Genomic DNA, 14,267 nt, shown 5'->3' with positions numbered 1-14,267 from the left:
TACCCTGCTACAACGCTATAAGATGTGGATGTTATACAAAATATAATATAAGGACCCAAAGCCACGATGGTTGCGTAGGGGCGATGGCACCTTGCACCTTGGAGTACTGGAGGTGCTCTTAACGGGAAAAGCACCCCTCCCTATGGAAGGAGTCTCCGCAGGATGGCCAATTGCCGAAATATTTACCAATCGGTAGCGGAACAATGGCTTGTGTGGACTAGGATCAAGTCCGGAATCAACACACGGTAGAAGTTCTGGCTGGAGCTGGCAGCCTATCAGCATCGACACACTCCGCACCTACAAACGCGCCACCCCCGGACTCCACATGGGCCCCGCCTCGCGCTCCTCGTGATCTCGCCCCCGCCGAGGCCTGTCTCAGCAACGACTTGCATTGCTTGGGAACTATCTTCTTCCTTCTTGTCGCGCACTCTCTGGGCATCGACTCTATACTGGACGGACATTTCCTATGTGGGATCCGGCAGAGTTTTGATGACTTCGACTCGTGTAATCTGCATCGCTTCACGTGGCGTTCCTGGTACTACCTGGGAATAGGAATGATGGCAATCTACAAGATGTTGGTTAGTCGCGAAAGATGCGATGCAGTGCATCAAGACATACCTGATTTCCGAGGGCAATGGACAACCTCGAACTGTCCGGGTCCCAGCCAAGGCTGAATTCGCCGTCTTTGCTGGGATCCCACTTGTCGCTTGCCCAGTCCTTTGCGCGCCACGAGGCTACTGGAACCTCTCTCCTCTCTACGTCCCATACTGTGACGGCGTCGGGACCCGCCGCTGCTAAGAGCTGGCCATCTGGTGAAAACGCAATTTTGAAGGCCTGGGCACCGTCCGTGGTGGGCAGCTTCTTGAGGCATTTGAAAGGTTCGTTTGCGTCCCAGATGCGCACCGTCTCAGCCATTGAGCTGGTCGCAAGGAGGACGGGGGGCACAGAGGACCCATTGGTTAGGGCGTTAGTGGTGGTGGTTCGAACGCGGAAATCCAGGTCTGTAAGATATTGATCTGGGTAAATATGTGTCTGTAAGTTGGTGGAATCATTGGGATGAAGGATGCCCAGGCAGCTTGTTAAGTCGTCCATTCCTATAGCAGCAATAATGCCAGAGGACGGGTCGTATCTCATCGCGTCCCATGTGATTTGGGTGGCTAGGGTCCGTTGGGTCGTCAGAGTCTCATTGACCTCGTAGATCTTGAAGAGCCGGATGCCGCATACTACAAAGGCTGACTCGCTTATCCAAAGCGCATCCAAGATGGCTGTGTTCGTGAATTCGGTCCACGCCGGGATCGCATCGCTGGCATTCTTCCAGATCTTTATGGACCCCTTTTCTCCGTCTGTCGAAATCGAGAGTAATAGTTCTTTATCCGCGTTCCATCGAAGCGTGTTGACAAGACCTGCCTGGGAAGAAATGACTTGTGAGTTCTCGCCGCCATCAATGAGTTTGATCAGCTTGTCTTTCATGATCTTCTCCCCGACTTCATTGAAGCATTGTTCCCTTGCAGACACGGTCATCTCGCCATGAGAATGCCAACACAGGGCTGTGATTGCGAAGCTGTTGACGGATAAGTGCACATCGGCCGCCCCCTTGTGTGCTTCCTTGTCGACTAGATGCACCTGGAGCAACGAAACGCCAGCTGCGATGAGCACAGGAGATTCTGAAGGACCCCATGACGTGAAATTGACTACGCTCCCGAGATCCTGAGGACGGGGGACGAAGATGGTGGCCGGGGTCAGATCGGCCACGACCTCAGTCTGGATCTCGGCGTCGTGGCCAATGCTGAGTGTCGATATGGGGATCTCAGCCACTGTGGCGGACTCTGCCTCCGAACCCATGGCTTCCGACTCAGCCCGCACACTGTTTGTTACGTGTGTAGCGCCATTTTGCTCAATTTCCATGGCGTCTCCATTGACCTCGGGCTCTGGGCGCGGCTCGACACCGTTTGTAGGCTTCGCCTTCTTTCGCTTGACGCCCTTCTTGGGCGGCGGTTCTTGCACGGCTCCACCGGCTTCAGTGGCAAGCTCATGGGCGGGTATGCCCTTGTCGAGGGTCAACAGCGCGCCGTTGCGCACAGAGTAGGGCCGTCCATGGTCGTCTCCGAATCGATATCGCGGCTCAGTCTGCCCAAGTTAGCGCTGGATTTCGTCTGATTTCCCTACGACGTACGTTGCATGCTTCTGCCTGGAGCTGGTCGAAGCACATGCCATCTTGGAGGAGCCTGATGAGCGTATGCGGTTCGGTGCTCTCAGCGAAGGGGAGCGTCTCGGGGTCGCGGATCCAGCAGCGCGACAGTTGCAGCGCTGCATTACCGAAGCCCGATTCCTGCAGGTAGCGCCAGACTGCGGTGAAGGTTAGAGATGCGCAGCTTTGACATGTTGGTGTGGGGAAGAGGGCGGACCAATGTAGTTGACCACATTTGACGACAGCGTCTCCGCCATGGCGCATTGTGCGCTGGACGTGGGTGCCGGAATGGAATGGAGTTGGGGGATACAGGCTTGTTTGCGATGAGCAAGCGTCGGCGATCTGGGGCGCGTATACGGGCAGTTCCTGGGGCGTTTGAGGGTGTTGCAGGAGGCCTGCACGCTTCGCATTGGGCGCAAAGCTAAGATCGGATGCCGAATGCGCTAAGCATCCACGAGCTTGGCTTCCTCTCGACGGGCCCATCCGAACATACTCAGTCTCATCCACAAATACGCCCGTCACCGCAGCACACCCGCCATCCGCCATCCCCCGCGTTGGAGCCTAGTCGCCAGGCATGGCCCGGATCAACCTGCCACCATTGACTCGCAGCCTCCTCGCCGCCGTCGTCGCCTTCACATTGCTCAACTTCGCCCTCCGCCCGCATTCGAACTGGGTCGAGAAGGTCGAGAAGCCTTTGATCGGCGTGGGCAATGGCGTGCCCTACCTGACCATAGTCCCTGGGAAATCCATCATATACCCTTGGGTGTTTGCACTGGCGACCGTGGTGGAGCAGAATGTCCTAGGACTGGTCATCACGGGCCTCACCATCTTCTACGGTGGCCGCTATCTGGAGCGGGCATGGGGTTCACACGAGTTTACAAAGTTCATCTTGTTCGTGGCCATGATACCGAACATCCTGAGCTTTCTCCTCTATATTGCTGGCTACCTTCTGACCAGTAAAGGCTCTGCGCTGTATGCATAGTCTCCCTCTTGGTCACGTCCTTGTTGACAATTTGCAGCTTCACTACCATATCCGGCGGCATTGCCATCCAAGCAGGCTTCCTCGTCTCCTTCAAGCAGCTCGTCCCCGAACACACCGTCGCCATAGCAAAAGGCATGATTCGTATGCGCGTCAAGCACTTCCCCGCCATATTCCTCCTTGCGAACACAATATCCGGCATCGTTCTAGGCACCGAGACCGCCATGTTCCTCGCATACTTTGGTTTTATGACAGCATGGGTGTACCTCCGCTTCTTCCGCGTTAGCCCGTCGCTGTCGTCGAGCGCGACAGGTGACGGATCTGTCATCAGAGGCGACGCCTCAGACACATTTGCCTTTGCCCACTTCTTTCCCGAACCCATCCAGACGCCAGTCGGCACATTAACGGAAGGGATATATAACACACTGGTTTCGCTGAACATGTGCACACCTTTTTCGTCCCAAGATATCGACGCTGGCAACGAGCAGGCGAGCGCTCGCGCTGAGGGAGGTCTCCCGAGCATCATGAACCCCAACAGCCGGGGTGGAAGAGGAGGAGGAACACGCGCAGAGGCCGAGAGAAGGCGTGCCTTGGCGCTGAAAGCATTAGATCAGCGGTTGCATGCTGCGACAACTCGAGGGCCGAGTACTGCTGCTCCAGCAGCGCCTTCAGCTTCGGGGCCCTCCAATATGCTGGGCGAGACGAATTACGAACCTGAACGACCACATGCGCTAGAGAAGCCTGCTACATGAGTAGTGTTGATATGACAAGTGTGCAAGTAGGGGATGGCGAGGCATTCTGGCTGCTGTTACAGCCTGGCGTTCAACGCTTTGTTTGTTTTGGGTTATTGAAAGCGCGAAAGATACCACTGAACTGGCTCGCATCTCCATGTATTGTTTGTCTAATAGACTGTGACTCCCAGCAGCAAGGGAGTCGCGCGCGATGATTCCTCGTCTCATCACCCACCTGTCGTACCTTGACGGAAAATACTGTCAGGACGCGTTACCAATGGTGCTACAAACAACAACAAACAACCACATGAGATAGTTTCTGGTCCAAAGGGGTGATATCTCGCGATGCGCAGTCAGTCCTACACTGACAAGCAGAGATCGCACACGGAAGTGTGATCGCACATTACGTACCTGCGCGCACTACCTCTCCATCACACTAATGCAACATCACACTTCGAGTTTATATATCCGCAAGGAGATCTGATCAGACAAACGTAGCCTACTTGCAGGAAGGTCGCGTGCTGCAGGTGAGGGTGCCACCAGCGACCCGGTCGCACAACTTTGACAGGCGAGTATGGGGCATCCTGGTCGTTATGCGACTTCCTTTGCAATCAACACAACACGGCTACTTTGGACGAACAAGGCAGTGACATCCGCCTTGCTTCGAATCGAATCAAAACAGGCATCATGAAGGATATAAAGAGGTGGGTGAGGTGTGCAGTGGAAGCAGCCAACGCACTTTAGCTTCTACCATCGTAGACTGTACCAAGACCAACAACGAGAAAGTTTGCACCCTCCTCCTTTTTCCACTCGAAGAAATCCTCCATCATGTACACTTACACCATCCTCTCAATGCTGCTCGCCGGCAATGCTCTAGCAGCGCCGAATCCTATCCTCATATCATCTCCACCTCACTTCCGTCACATCGAACAGCTATTACCAGTGAAGAGGGACACACCCTTCTCATCGGCGGCATATGGCGTATTACCTCTAGCCAATACTGTCACTACTACCCTCACTATCTTCTCCACTGTCACTGTCCCCACGGCTACTACTACATCTACTGTCACAATATCCTCCTCCGCCCTAGCCATCCCAACGATTACCGACCTCCCGGAGCCGGAACCGGTGGAGGAATCGGCTGGTGTAAGTCACATCGCTCTTCCCTTCAGAACACTGCCTGCTACCTCCAACATCAAGAGGTGTGAGATTTGACGATACTGTGATTAACATCAACGTAGGTGTATATATGCGAGGACTACAACTGGGGCGGCAAATGCGAATACAAACTCTCCCCACTTGGTAGCTCAGACGAGGACTGCACAATACTTGATGGCACGGCATCATCAATTGGCCCGGATGTTGGCTTCCAGTGCCTTTTTTTCACGTGAGCTGCCTCATCGATCTTCCGAGACCAAACTTACTAACGGATCCCAAAGCAACGGTTACTGCCGCTCCCTAGCCAACGATGGCTTGGATACACTCATCCTTACTTACCCCGGGAACTCGAACTTGCTCGTCACAGAGAAGGGCGATTTCAACGATAAGTTCCACAGCTACCTATGTTTCAAACTCGAAGCTCCATAGCTTCTACCAGGAAGGTCGGTTCCTCCTGGAACAGCTGAGCGTTTGGAAGGGGAAGGGGTAAAGGGTAAAGATGTACTGTCATGGATCGTTCATAATATTTATTCGTCTACATAGAAGCGTAATGATACATAGTTGTCTTAATCAAGTGATTTCATCGAAATTCACCAACCCAAGCCCAGTTTACGAAGGAGCACCATCAAATCGGTACAGATACATCAAACAGCAGAACGCCCGCTCTTTGAAATCAAGACATATTGCACATAACCCAACCTCCCTTCCCGCATACCACGAGAAGCTCGCCCTCGATAAATCAAACCTCACCACCTTACACCTAAGCATAAACCCAGTACTGCGCTTCATACTGCACAGTAACAACATCCCCCGCCGCGTGGCCTTCACAGTTACTCGGCGCAACCCCACCCACAGTATTCAAACGATAGATCTGCTTGACTGAGCTGGTACTCCCCTGAGTCTGCGCCTGCAACCTCAGCCACTTGACATTAGCACTGGGCTGCGGCGAAGCGGCTTCCTCGACCTTCTTAGCCTGTGTGTTACCGAGGCCAATGATGTCGAAATCAGGCGTTGTGTTGTCGACGAAGAAATGCGCGCCGATGGCAGGCGCTTCTTGGACCGAAGCGAGAGACGCTGTGTCGGCGGTGGGGTTGGAAGACATAGCGCAGGACGCATTGAAGAGTTGGGCGACGGCGCCAATGGCAGTGGGTGCGGACGCGGTGTTTGCGCCGCAGGAGTAGTTTTGTGTGCCTTGGCCGAGGGCAACGAGGATGAGTTGTAGATCGGCGGCGGGAGGGGTGAGGCCGCTTGAGGGCTGCGATACGCCACGGAGATCACATGAGGCAGCTTCGGGAGCGGTAGTGTTGCTGGGGTCGTCCTGACGACCTTGGATTGAGCGGGGAGCGCGGGATGGAGGGCCTCTTGATGGTGCTGGGGCTGCGAGAGAGAACGGGAGGAGCGCAATGGCTGTGAGAAGAAGTGATGCGTGCATGTTGATGACTTTTTAAATGTCGAATAGGGATGATTTGAAGTGGAGACGAGTCCGAAGAGAATAAATGAAGACAGAGAGAGTGTAAGTACGATCAATTAATGAAGAGCTGCCAGAGCTCGAAGAAGCTAATGAAGAAAGAACTGAAAAGGAAGGAGGTTATACTAGAAAGGTCGTGCGTGCTATTGTTGGACTTTGATCAGGAAGTCCAGGCCAATATATAATTTTTAGATGCGTCCCTAGTAGAGCTACACTGCGCCTTACATGGATATAGATTACGGTGCAGGACCTGCCCAGGAAAGTCGACCGTCGAGACATCTGACATGACTCCTACATGAACACTCTGTTTCGGTAGGATCAAGTAAGTTGGGTCGCGAAATGGCGGTTGTGGATCCCGTGTTGGAGGACGGATTAAGTTTCGTGTATTGTGAGAGAGCATGTTGTTGCTAGTTAGGTAGAGGTAGGGTTGAAACCTGCTTCCAGACTTCTGGATAAAGATCGTTAGTAGATGTTCGCATGGGTTGCACGGGCGTTGTCGTCCCGCAGTTATTGATTCGGTTGGGATCTCGATTTCTATTCTCGTGGCTAAGATGATCGGAAGAAGTTAATGATGTTAAGCGACGCTCTGGGGGCGTATCTGCGGGAGGTACGCTGACATGGAGGCGCAAAAGAGAACGAGCATTTGCGTCAATCTTTCGCATGAGAACGCGTTGGGACTTCAGCTTACAGCTCCAATTCCAGCCGTCTGGTCTAGAGGACTCTTTGCGAAAAGAGGTTTAGAGGTGAGGTGTTGATGTTGAAACGGTACCTGCAGAATCTGTGGCAAAGTTGAAACGTGGGGATACTGACAGCGGGAGCGCGCGGGAAATGGGGCATCCTGTCAGCTTGGATGAAACAATCGCAACTACCGCCTGATAACGCCCGATAACGCCCTCGCTGTCGAGGAAGATGATAGTGACTTTGGGGCATGTAGTGTTGGCATGTCCCGTTCTTCGCCCGCAGGTCATACCATCGGCTAGGTTCTCAAACGCGAACGTAACATTCCCCGGAGGTGAGGACATAGTATGCATTAGCGAGAGGCCAAAAGGAATACCCGCATCTCCAGACTCTTCTAGTGGATGTAATGGATCTAGCTTGATGGCCTTCGCAACTGTCTTTCCAGTGAATAGTGGGTACCTGCTTGTAGTGGATAGGACAAGCGTGTCCTGCACGCCTGCGTGGCAGCATGCGGAGAGAACGCCAGCAAGGAACCGAGTCACCGAGAGAAGTAGAAATGTGTAGTGCTGAAGCGTTCGGAGAAGCTCTGTGTCGACCATCCGAACGCCCAGCACTCGGTGTCTATCGGACCCATTTCATTGGGCCGACTTAGGTTAGCACCACTTCGTATCCTCAACTCCGCCCCGGTTACACGCGTTGCGCCACGCGTGAAGGACCTCAATATCGTCAACGTGAACATTAAATTGATTCCAACAAGATGCCTTAGCCCTCACACAGAAGTCGTCATGCAGAGAAGAATTAGTCTGAAGGAGCTCATACACAATGCTGGCGTCATCATACCGGCTGACGGTCGCCAGCCGTGCCTACCAGCACCAACACAGCCTGCTATCACCGCTAGTGAAGAGGACCATGCGCAAGCCCGAAACATCTTGCTTGATCGAAGGACCAAAAATCCAGAAAACAAAAATGTGCTAAAGAGCATATTCAGGAGTTCAAAGGAGAAGGAGAGATTGCAGGAGCTGGGGCAATTCTCACAGGAGGAGCTTGACCAGGCCCTGTCCGCTGTCATTCACAATCCAACAACCGGCCCTGGTCTCATACAGGCATTCCTAAGTCTAGGTGCAAAGGTCAACATCATCGAGACCCCTGAGAAAAAGAAAAAGTCGGGCAACCAGTCGAATACTAGTCTTCGTCGCCGAAGCACAGTCCTGCAACAAGCAGCTACTTCTCGAAAGGCTGATTCTGTCGGCCTGCTCGCCAGCTCCGGAGCTGACCAAACAACATTAGACGAAGGCCTGAAAGCTGCTCTCACTGCGAACGATCAAGCCTGCATCCAGGAGCTTTTACGTCATGGGGCAAACATCAACAATTTCCCGACTGCCTTGGCGAACGCCGTACGCTCAAACGACCAGAACTATGTACGGCTTCTACTAAGAGCACCGAAACCACTTCGCCCCGAGATTATATCGTCATGCCTGCCTGCCGCAGTACAGCAGAAATCCAGCGCCATTGTATCCCTGTTAATCACATATGGCGCAGACCCCAACTTTGATTCATCAAGCGCTTTGAACACTACAATTGGGAAGCGGGACTTCAAGCTAGCTGCTGCACTGGTATCAGGCCCGATTCCTTTGACAGGCTTAAGTTTACAGCGGTTACTCGACACTACTATGAGATTGCCAACGTGTGAGGCGACTCTTCAGTTCCTTCAGCTACTGTTCTGCTGCGGATTGCCACCCAATAGCATTGGGCTGCCAGACCTACTCATCAACAGAATCAAAAAAGACGATACAGCCGGCGCCATGATGATGATTAGCTATGGTGTACCTACCACGACGAATGAAGCAGAATGCTTAAAAGTTGCATTGATCAATTCGAACTGGACCGTAGTCGCTGCTATCCTCCAAACTGCCATCTCACCTCAACTCGCTTCAGTCGCACTGACTGTTCTGCCATCAGCCGCACGACAACCCGACAGAATGCGTGTGATAAAAGCGCTGATCCAGAAGGGTGCGACAGGCCCAGCACTCGATCGGTGGCTAACACAAGCCGCCAAGGAAGGCGACACCGCGATGATAGAGATTCTGCTCAGCGCTGGAGCATCAGTTCATTCCGACCACAACAGCCCGCTCCGATTTGCTATAATGAGGAAGGATACCAAGAGCCTCAGGTTACTGTTAAAAGCTCGTCCATCTCCAGAAGCCCTAGCTAATGTCTTCCCGCCCCTGCGTGACTATTCACCGTCTGAGCGACGGGAAACATCCGTCCTATTACTTGAGGCAGGTGCACGTGGTCCAGAAGTTGATCAAGCTCTCGTCGACGCGGTTGCGGATACGTCTGCAGCGAGAGATGGCTCTCTAATTATTGAGCTTGTTCGAAGGGGTGCTAATGTTAATTACGATAACGGCAAGGTATTCACGTTGGCAGCTGCGCAGGCCGATTTATCTCTCTTGCGTCTACTTTGCAATTCGAAACCTACCTCGTCATCGACTTCATCAGCCCTTCCTTTGGCATTCGACACACAAGGCAACAGACGCACAAACACTCTCGAAGTCATAGACCTGCTGTTATCTCATGGGATGGATGAGGGTCCGGCTCTCCCCGCCCTGCAGATCGCTATTAGCGGTGGCCCGGACAATATCGATATCGTGAAGCGTCTCATCGTAGCCAACACTCGGTTGCTTAGTCCCGCCCTCAAATATGCTATCACGCTTGAGGACTCGAAGAAGAAAGCACCGATTCTGGAGGCACTGTTGACGATGGGAGTCACTCAAGAAACTCTTGACCAGGCGCTTGCTGTTGAGACGCGAAATGCCGTGTTCAACAAAGATGTCACCAGTACCAAGTTGCTATTGGGACAAGGAGCTTCTGTGAGTCACAACGATGGCGAGGCATTGAGCGTTGCCGTGGCTTCAGGGAGTAGTTCGCTGACTGAGATTCTACTCAGCGGGAATCATCAGCCGTCACGATCTAGCGTAACGAAGGCTTTCCGTACATTGTTCGCCGACGAAAATATACAAGGGACTTCAAGGAGCGAGAAAAGTCTGAAAACAATTGCACGGGAGCTCCTTGATCGCGGAGTTGATCAACTTGTAATTGACTCAGCCCTCCGGTCTGTTCTCTGCAACAATATCGACAGTGTCGACATAGAGACCCTAGTCGACCTACTATTAAAACACGGTGCAAATGTCAATGCAGCGGACGGTGCATGCTTCATTTTCGCAGCACAAAAGCAAAATCACGCCATATTTGAACAGCTCATGCTTCACAACCCCAAGTTCAATATTGTCGTCGCAGCGTTACTCAGTTCCAATCTTGAAGACCAGATAGTGGTCGACTCAATAGAGTCTTGTTTCAAACACGGATGCGCCTCTGACGAGCTAGAAGCAGGACGTTACAAAACACCGGTGCTCATATTGGCAATGCAGGAGTACCCTAGAAATGAGCCGCTCGTTAAACTCTTGCTCAATCACGGCTGCAACCCTGACATCTCAACCCAATCCATCATTGACCCATCAGTTGGAGAAGAAACCGTCTCGGCTCTGCTATGGGCGCTGAACCAAGCCCAAAAGAAGATCTCGGATCCCGTCATTGCGGCTCTTCTGGAAGCCGGTGCATCCGTCACTAGAGCTGCACCAATATCGGAAATAGCGCCCGTTGCTCTCGCCGCTCGGGAAGGACGACATGAGCTCATCCAGGCACTGCTGGAGCGGGGTTCGGACGCTTCTGCACGCGATAAATGGAACCGGTCTGCACTATTCTACGCTAGTAGTGCCTGGACCACTGCGACGGTGCAAGTATTAGCTCCGCATGCATTGAAGAATGATAGTAGTCTGCACGAAGCAGCGAGGTGCTTGCAGCTAGATGCCGCTGCCATATTGACCCAACGGGGCCACGATCCAAACTTCCCCTCGCGAATTCACAACGGCAGAAACGCGTTGGGTGAGCTCTGTCTCAATGCGCAGATCACAAGTGCAAGCCATCGCTCGAAAGTAAGACAGCTGATCAGACTGTTTCTTGACAACGGAGCAAATCCCAAGTTCAGAGCACGGAACGAGAAGTCCGCTGTCGTACTTGCTTTGGATAATGCCTACAACGCCCTTGAGATTAGTGAAGCGCTTCTCGAAACAGAGATGTGGGAAGATTTGAACGACGAGAAGCACATGTATCGGGATACATCTGGCCTTTGGTACTCACCGCTCAAATATGTCGAGCTCATACCATCCCCAAGCCGCGCCGCATCCAGGCAAGAATTACTTGACCTACTCCGTGATAAGGGCTGTGAGCCAAAATACTACTCAGAGACCGCCGAGCAACCGCGTGGCGCCATCGGCATGCCAGCTCCCATAGCCCGCATATTTGACCAGCAGAAGGAACATGAGCTCTCGCTCAAACATGCACAAGAAAGCCACGATCATGCCCGTACTTTGGAAGAGACAACACATCGCGATATTCTCCGCCGCAATCGCGAATCACAGGACGCCGAAATTGCTGCTCAGGCCGCCGCACAACAACACCGGCAAACCCTGGAGCAGCAGAAACATGAATTTGAAGTCCAACGCGTCCGCGCCGCAGAGCATATGAAGCGCTCGGAAAAGGCAGCCTGGCACAATCTCATCATGGAGCAGGAGCGTGACGCGTCAGCTAGACGGCAGTCAGTCGAGGATCGAAAGGCAAGCGCAACTATTGCGTCGGAAGCGAAACTGATTGAGCAGAGGAAGGCTGAGCTGGAGCATAAGAGTGGTGTAGAGAGGAGAATGCTGAAGGAGAAGGAGGATTTGTATGATCGGAATGTCAAGAGACAGATAGATGTGACGAAAAGATTGGACGAAAGCGCGCAGTTACATGCCAAGTTAAGGCAGGACAGACCTGCTATCGAGGGGACACCTCAATGGGGGACTGTAGACTGAAAGGGTTGTTCAGAGGCTTCATGGGAGATAATACGAAGTGAGTATATATTGGTAAAAGTATGCAATGTACATTGGGGTTTAAATCGATACAAAAGTAAGTACTAGGAAATTCAATGGCATCATAAACACTCTAGAACTTATACCTCCCATTATATTTACATAAACCCATCTTATCGTGTAATCCTATACAACTCAAACTGCCCCCTCGACCTTTCAAGTCCTATCCTCAACCCCAACCATCTCACAGCTAACCTTCCACAGTCGCCCTTCCTTCTCCCCATCATAAGCGTACGCTGCATAACCCGGATACCCCATATCTGCAGGGCTTCCCGTGGGCGGTGGCGCCGGCCCAGCGATCGAAACATCTTCCAAATACTTGCCCCCCTTGCCCTCCAACTCCTTCTCCAGGGCGGCCCACACTGTAGTTGCAGCGCCCTGCTCTGTGCTCTTCCACGCCTTCTGGAACTCGGCATCGCCTTTCCACATATCCTTTACACCCTGGGGCAGATTGGCTTGCAGGCCAGTCCAGATACCGCCGGGCATGACGGACCAGGCGTGTAGGTTCTGGGAGCCGTAGCGCCGTTCGATTTCATTAGCCATGTAAACCGCAGCGAGTTTGGACTGAGCATAAGCCGCCATGGGGTCATAGGCGTTCTGGAAGTTGATATTGTCGAACTGGATCTCTCCGCCACGGTGGCCAACGGAAGAGAGGGCGATGACGCGGGATGCGAAGTCTTGGCTTGCAGAGGCCAGTAAAGTGGGTTTTAGGAGCTGAAATAGCAGGAAATGGGCGAGGTGATTGGTGCCGAATTGGAGCTCGAAGCCATCCGCCGTCTTGCCTTCTGGAGTCATCATGATGCCGGCATTGGCAACGAATATGTGGAGTTTGTCCGTCTTCGAGAGCAGCTCCTTTGCGCAAGCGCGCACGCTGTCGAGAGAATTCATGTCGAGCTGCACAAGCTCGAGGTGTCCGGGCTCAAGGTCGTCTTTTAAGGCTTCTGTGGCCTTTGCGATGTTGCGCACAGCTCCAAAAACGCGCATGCCGGTTGCCTTGAGCGCTCTGGCGGTTTCCATCCCAATGCCGGAAGACGTGCCTGTGACTAAGGCGACTTTTCCTTCGAGCTTGCCGATAAGATCGTTGTCTCTGACGATCTGGAGGGCGGTTGGGCGGGCATCGCCTGGGCCTTGGGGGTTCTTGTGAGTTTCTGCGTAGCGAGACATTCCGAAAAGCGAGGCTGTGGACCTGTAGGAGATGGAGATACAAAAGGGAGTTGTTGAAGTAGAAAGTGTAATATGATTGGTGATGAGAGTAGATGATCTGAGTGTACAGGATAGCTTAGCAGAAGCAACGACTCCTTATATATTTCTGTCTAACACGAAGGCATGGTCTATGGACGTCTTGAACACCCTTGTCCTCGTGTTAAATCCGAATGGCAGTGCTGCGCGATAACTACCTAGGCGCACGAAAAGCATAGTTACGAAGAAATCTACTTCAAAATTAGTGTAACTCACGGCGGAGATAATCGGCGGGGCATTGTGTTAGTAGCAGGCGTCGATACTTCAAACCTTGCAAACTCACGATCGGTGTAACTAACGGCCGCAAGTCGGCCCGCCGTTTATGTTGCCAAAACAAAGAATTTCCACATACGGCTGGTGGTGGTGTGAAGACTGGCGGAACTCCACCGGTTGGTGAAGGCTCGGCGGCTTTAGTCCGTTACAGCCTAACCCGGCGGCTCTGCATTCACCCGACTCAACCATGATTATCAGCATTGTCTCCCTGAAACGCAGGCGGCGCATTGTGAAAGTGGAATTCCGATCATTTTAGGCGAGGCTGCAAATGAGTATTGAATGTAACAAGATCGTAATTTTTTCTTGTAACTGACTATTTCGCACAGCTAAAAGCGGACAACTTCATCAGGATCTCGGAAATAAAGGGCAATGTCCGTTCCTTCGAAGACGGGCTTGAGCATTACGGGTAAAAACTTACCACTGCGACTTTGAGCTGTAAGAACCACAGGCTTCTCCATCGTCGTGCACTCCTTGCTCAACAGCTTGACGAAGACCTTGTTGACGGTTGGCGTTAGCTCTCAAGGGTGCGCATCTTTGGCGGCGTAGGACCAACTGGTTCAGGCCCACTCTCAATGCTCTAGAGCGA

At 52.7% G+C, this 14,267-nt stretch overlaps 7 protein-coding genes across 7 annotated transcripts; 3 read left to right on the top strand and 4 right to left on the bottom strand.

Moving 5' to 3' along the window:
* Nucleotides 1-538: 538 nt before the first annotated feature.
* K460DRAFT_401909 (WD40 repeat-like protein) lies at nt 539-2,445 on the bottom strand (the record flags this gene model as incomplete). Its single annotated transcript, XM_040936477.1, has 4 exons — nt 539-565; nt 619-2,127; nt 2,174-2,346; nt 2,406-2,445. 4 exons carry the CDS (start codon nt 2,443-2,445, stop codon nt 539-541), a joined length of 1,749 nt encoding a protein of 582 aa, XP_040794472.1.
* Nucleotides 2,446-2,762: 317 nt separating this feature from the next.
* K460DRAFT_272770 (cytochrome c oxidase subunit I) lies at nt 2,763-3,919 on the top strand (the record flags this gene model as incomplete). Its single annotated transcript, XM_040927829.1, has 2 exons — nt 2,763-3,160; nt 3,208-3,919. 2 exons carry the CDS (start codon nt 2,763-2,765, stop codon nt 3,917-3,919), a joined length of 1,110 nt encoding a protein of 369 aa, XP_040794471.1.
* A 404-nt stretch (nt 3,920-4,323) lies between these two features.
* Nucleotides 4,324-5,651, top strand: K460DRAFT_43708 (uncharacterized protein). The gene is made up of 3 exons (XM_040938415.1): nt 4,324-5,044; nt 5,140-5,285; nt 5,338-5,651. The coding sequence occupies exons 1-3, from the start codon at nt 4,727-4,729 to the stop codon at nt 5,483-5,485; spliced, it is 612 nt and encodes a 203-aa protein (XP_040794470.1). The 5' UTR covers nt 4,324-4,726; the 3' UTR covers nt 5,486-5,651.
* A 165-nt stretch (nt 5,652-5,816) lies between these two features.
* K460DRAFT_269384 (uncharacterized protein) lies at nt 5,817-6,488 on the bottom strand (the record flags this gene model as incomplete). Its single annotated transcript, XM_040927563.1, has 1 exon — nt 5,817-6,488. One exon carries the CDS (start codon nt 6,486-6,488, stop codon nt 5,817-5,819), a length of 672 nt encoding a protein of 223 aa, XP_040794469.1.
* A 773-nt stretch (nt 6,489-7,261) lies between these two features.
* K460DRAFT_401905 (uncharacterized protein) lies at nt 7,262-7,801 on the bottom strand (the record flags this gene model as incomplete). The annotated part of the gene is made up of 1 exon (XM_040936476.1): nt 7,262-7,801. The coding sequence occupies one exon, from the start codon at nt 7,799-7,801 to the stop codon at nt 7,262-7,264; it is 540 nt and encodes a 179-aa protein (XP_040794468.1).
* Nucleotides 7,802-7,987: 186 nt separating this feature from the next.
* K460DRAFT_271013 (ankyrin) lies at nt 7,988-12,112 on the top strand (the record flags this gene model as incomplete). The annotated part of the gene is made up of 2 exons (XM_040927699.1): nt 7,988-12,013; nt 12,065-12,112. 2 exons carry the CDS (start codon nt 7,988-7,990, stop codon nt 12,110-12,112), a joined length of 4,074 nt encoding a protein of 1,357 aa, XP_040794467.1.
* A 213-nt stretch (nt 12,113-12,325) lies between these two features.
* On the bottom strand, nt 12,326-13,463 carry K460DRAFT_392082 (short chain dehydrogenase; the record flags this gene model as incomplete). The annotated part of the gene is made up of 1 exon (XM_040935863.1): nt 12,326-13,463. The coding sequence occupies exon 1, from the start codon at nt 13,331-13,333 to the stop codon at nt 12,326-12,328; it is 1,008 nt and encodes a 335-aa protein (XP_040794466.1). The 5' UTR covers nt 13,334-13,463.
* Nucleotides 13,464-14,267: the final 804 nt, after the last annotated feature.

The sequence above is a fragment of the Cucurbitaria berberidis genome (assembly GCF_010015615.1).
Source record: "Cucurbitaria berberidis CBS 394.84 unplaced genomic scaffold K460scaffold_1, whole genome shotgun sequence".
Classification (NCBI taxonomy): domain Eukaryota; kingdom Fungi; phylum Ascomycota; class Dothideomycetes; order Pleosporales; family Cucurbitariaceae; genus Cucurbitaria; species Cucurbitaria berberidis.
The sequence above is the reverse complement of the archived record's forward strand: the minus strand, read 5'-3'. Positions and strand labels throughout refer to the sequence as shown.

Excerpts from the sequence above, each read along its gene's own strand:
- K460DRAFT_43708 (XM_040938415.1), top strand. The coding sequence starts at position 4,727 with ATGTACACTTACACCATCCTCTCAATGCTGCTCGCCGGCAATGCTCTA. Across the intron at positions 5,045-5,139 it reads CGGTGGAGGAATCGGCTGGT|GTGTATATATGCGAGGACTA; the intron begins GTAAGTCACATC and ends ACATCAACGTAG. Across the intron at positions 5,286-5,337 it reads TTCCAGTGCCTTTTTTTCAC|CAACGGTTACTGCCGCTCCC; the intron begins GTGAGCTGCCTC and ends CGGATCCCAAAG.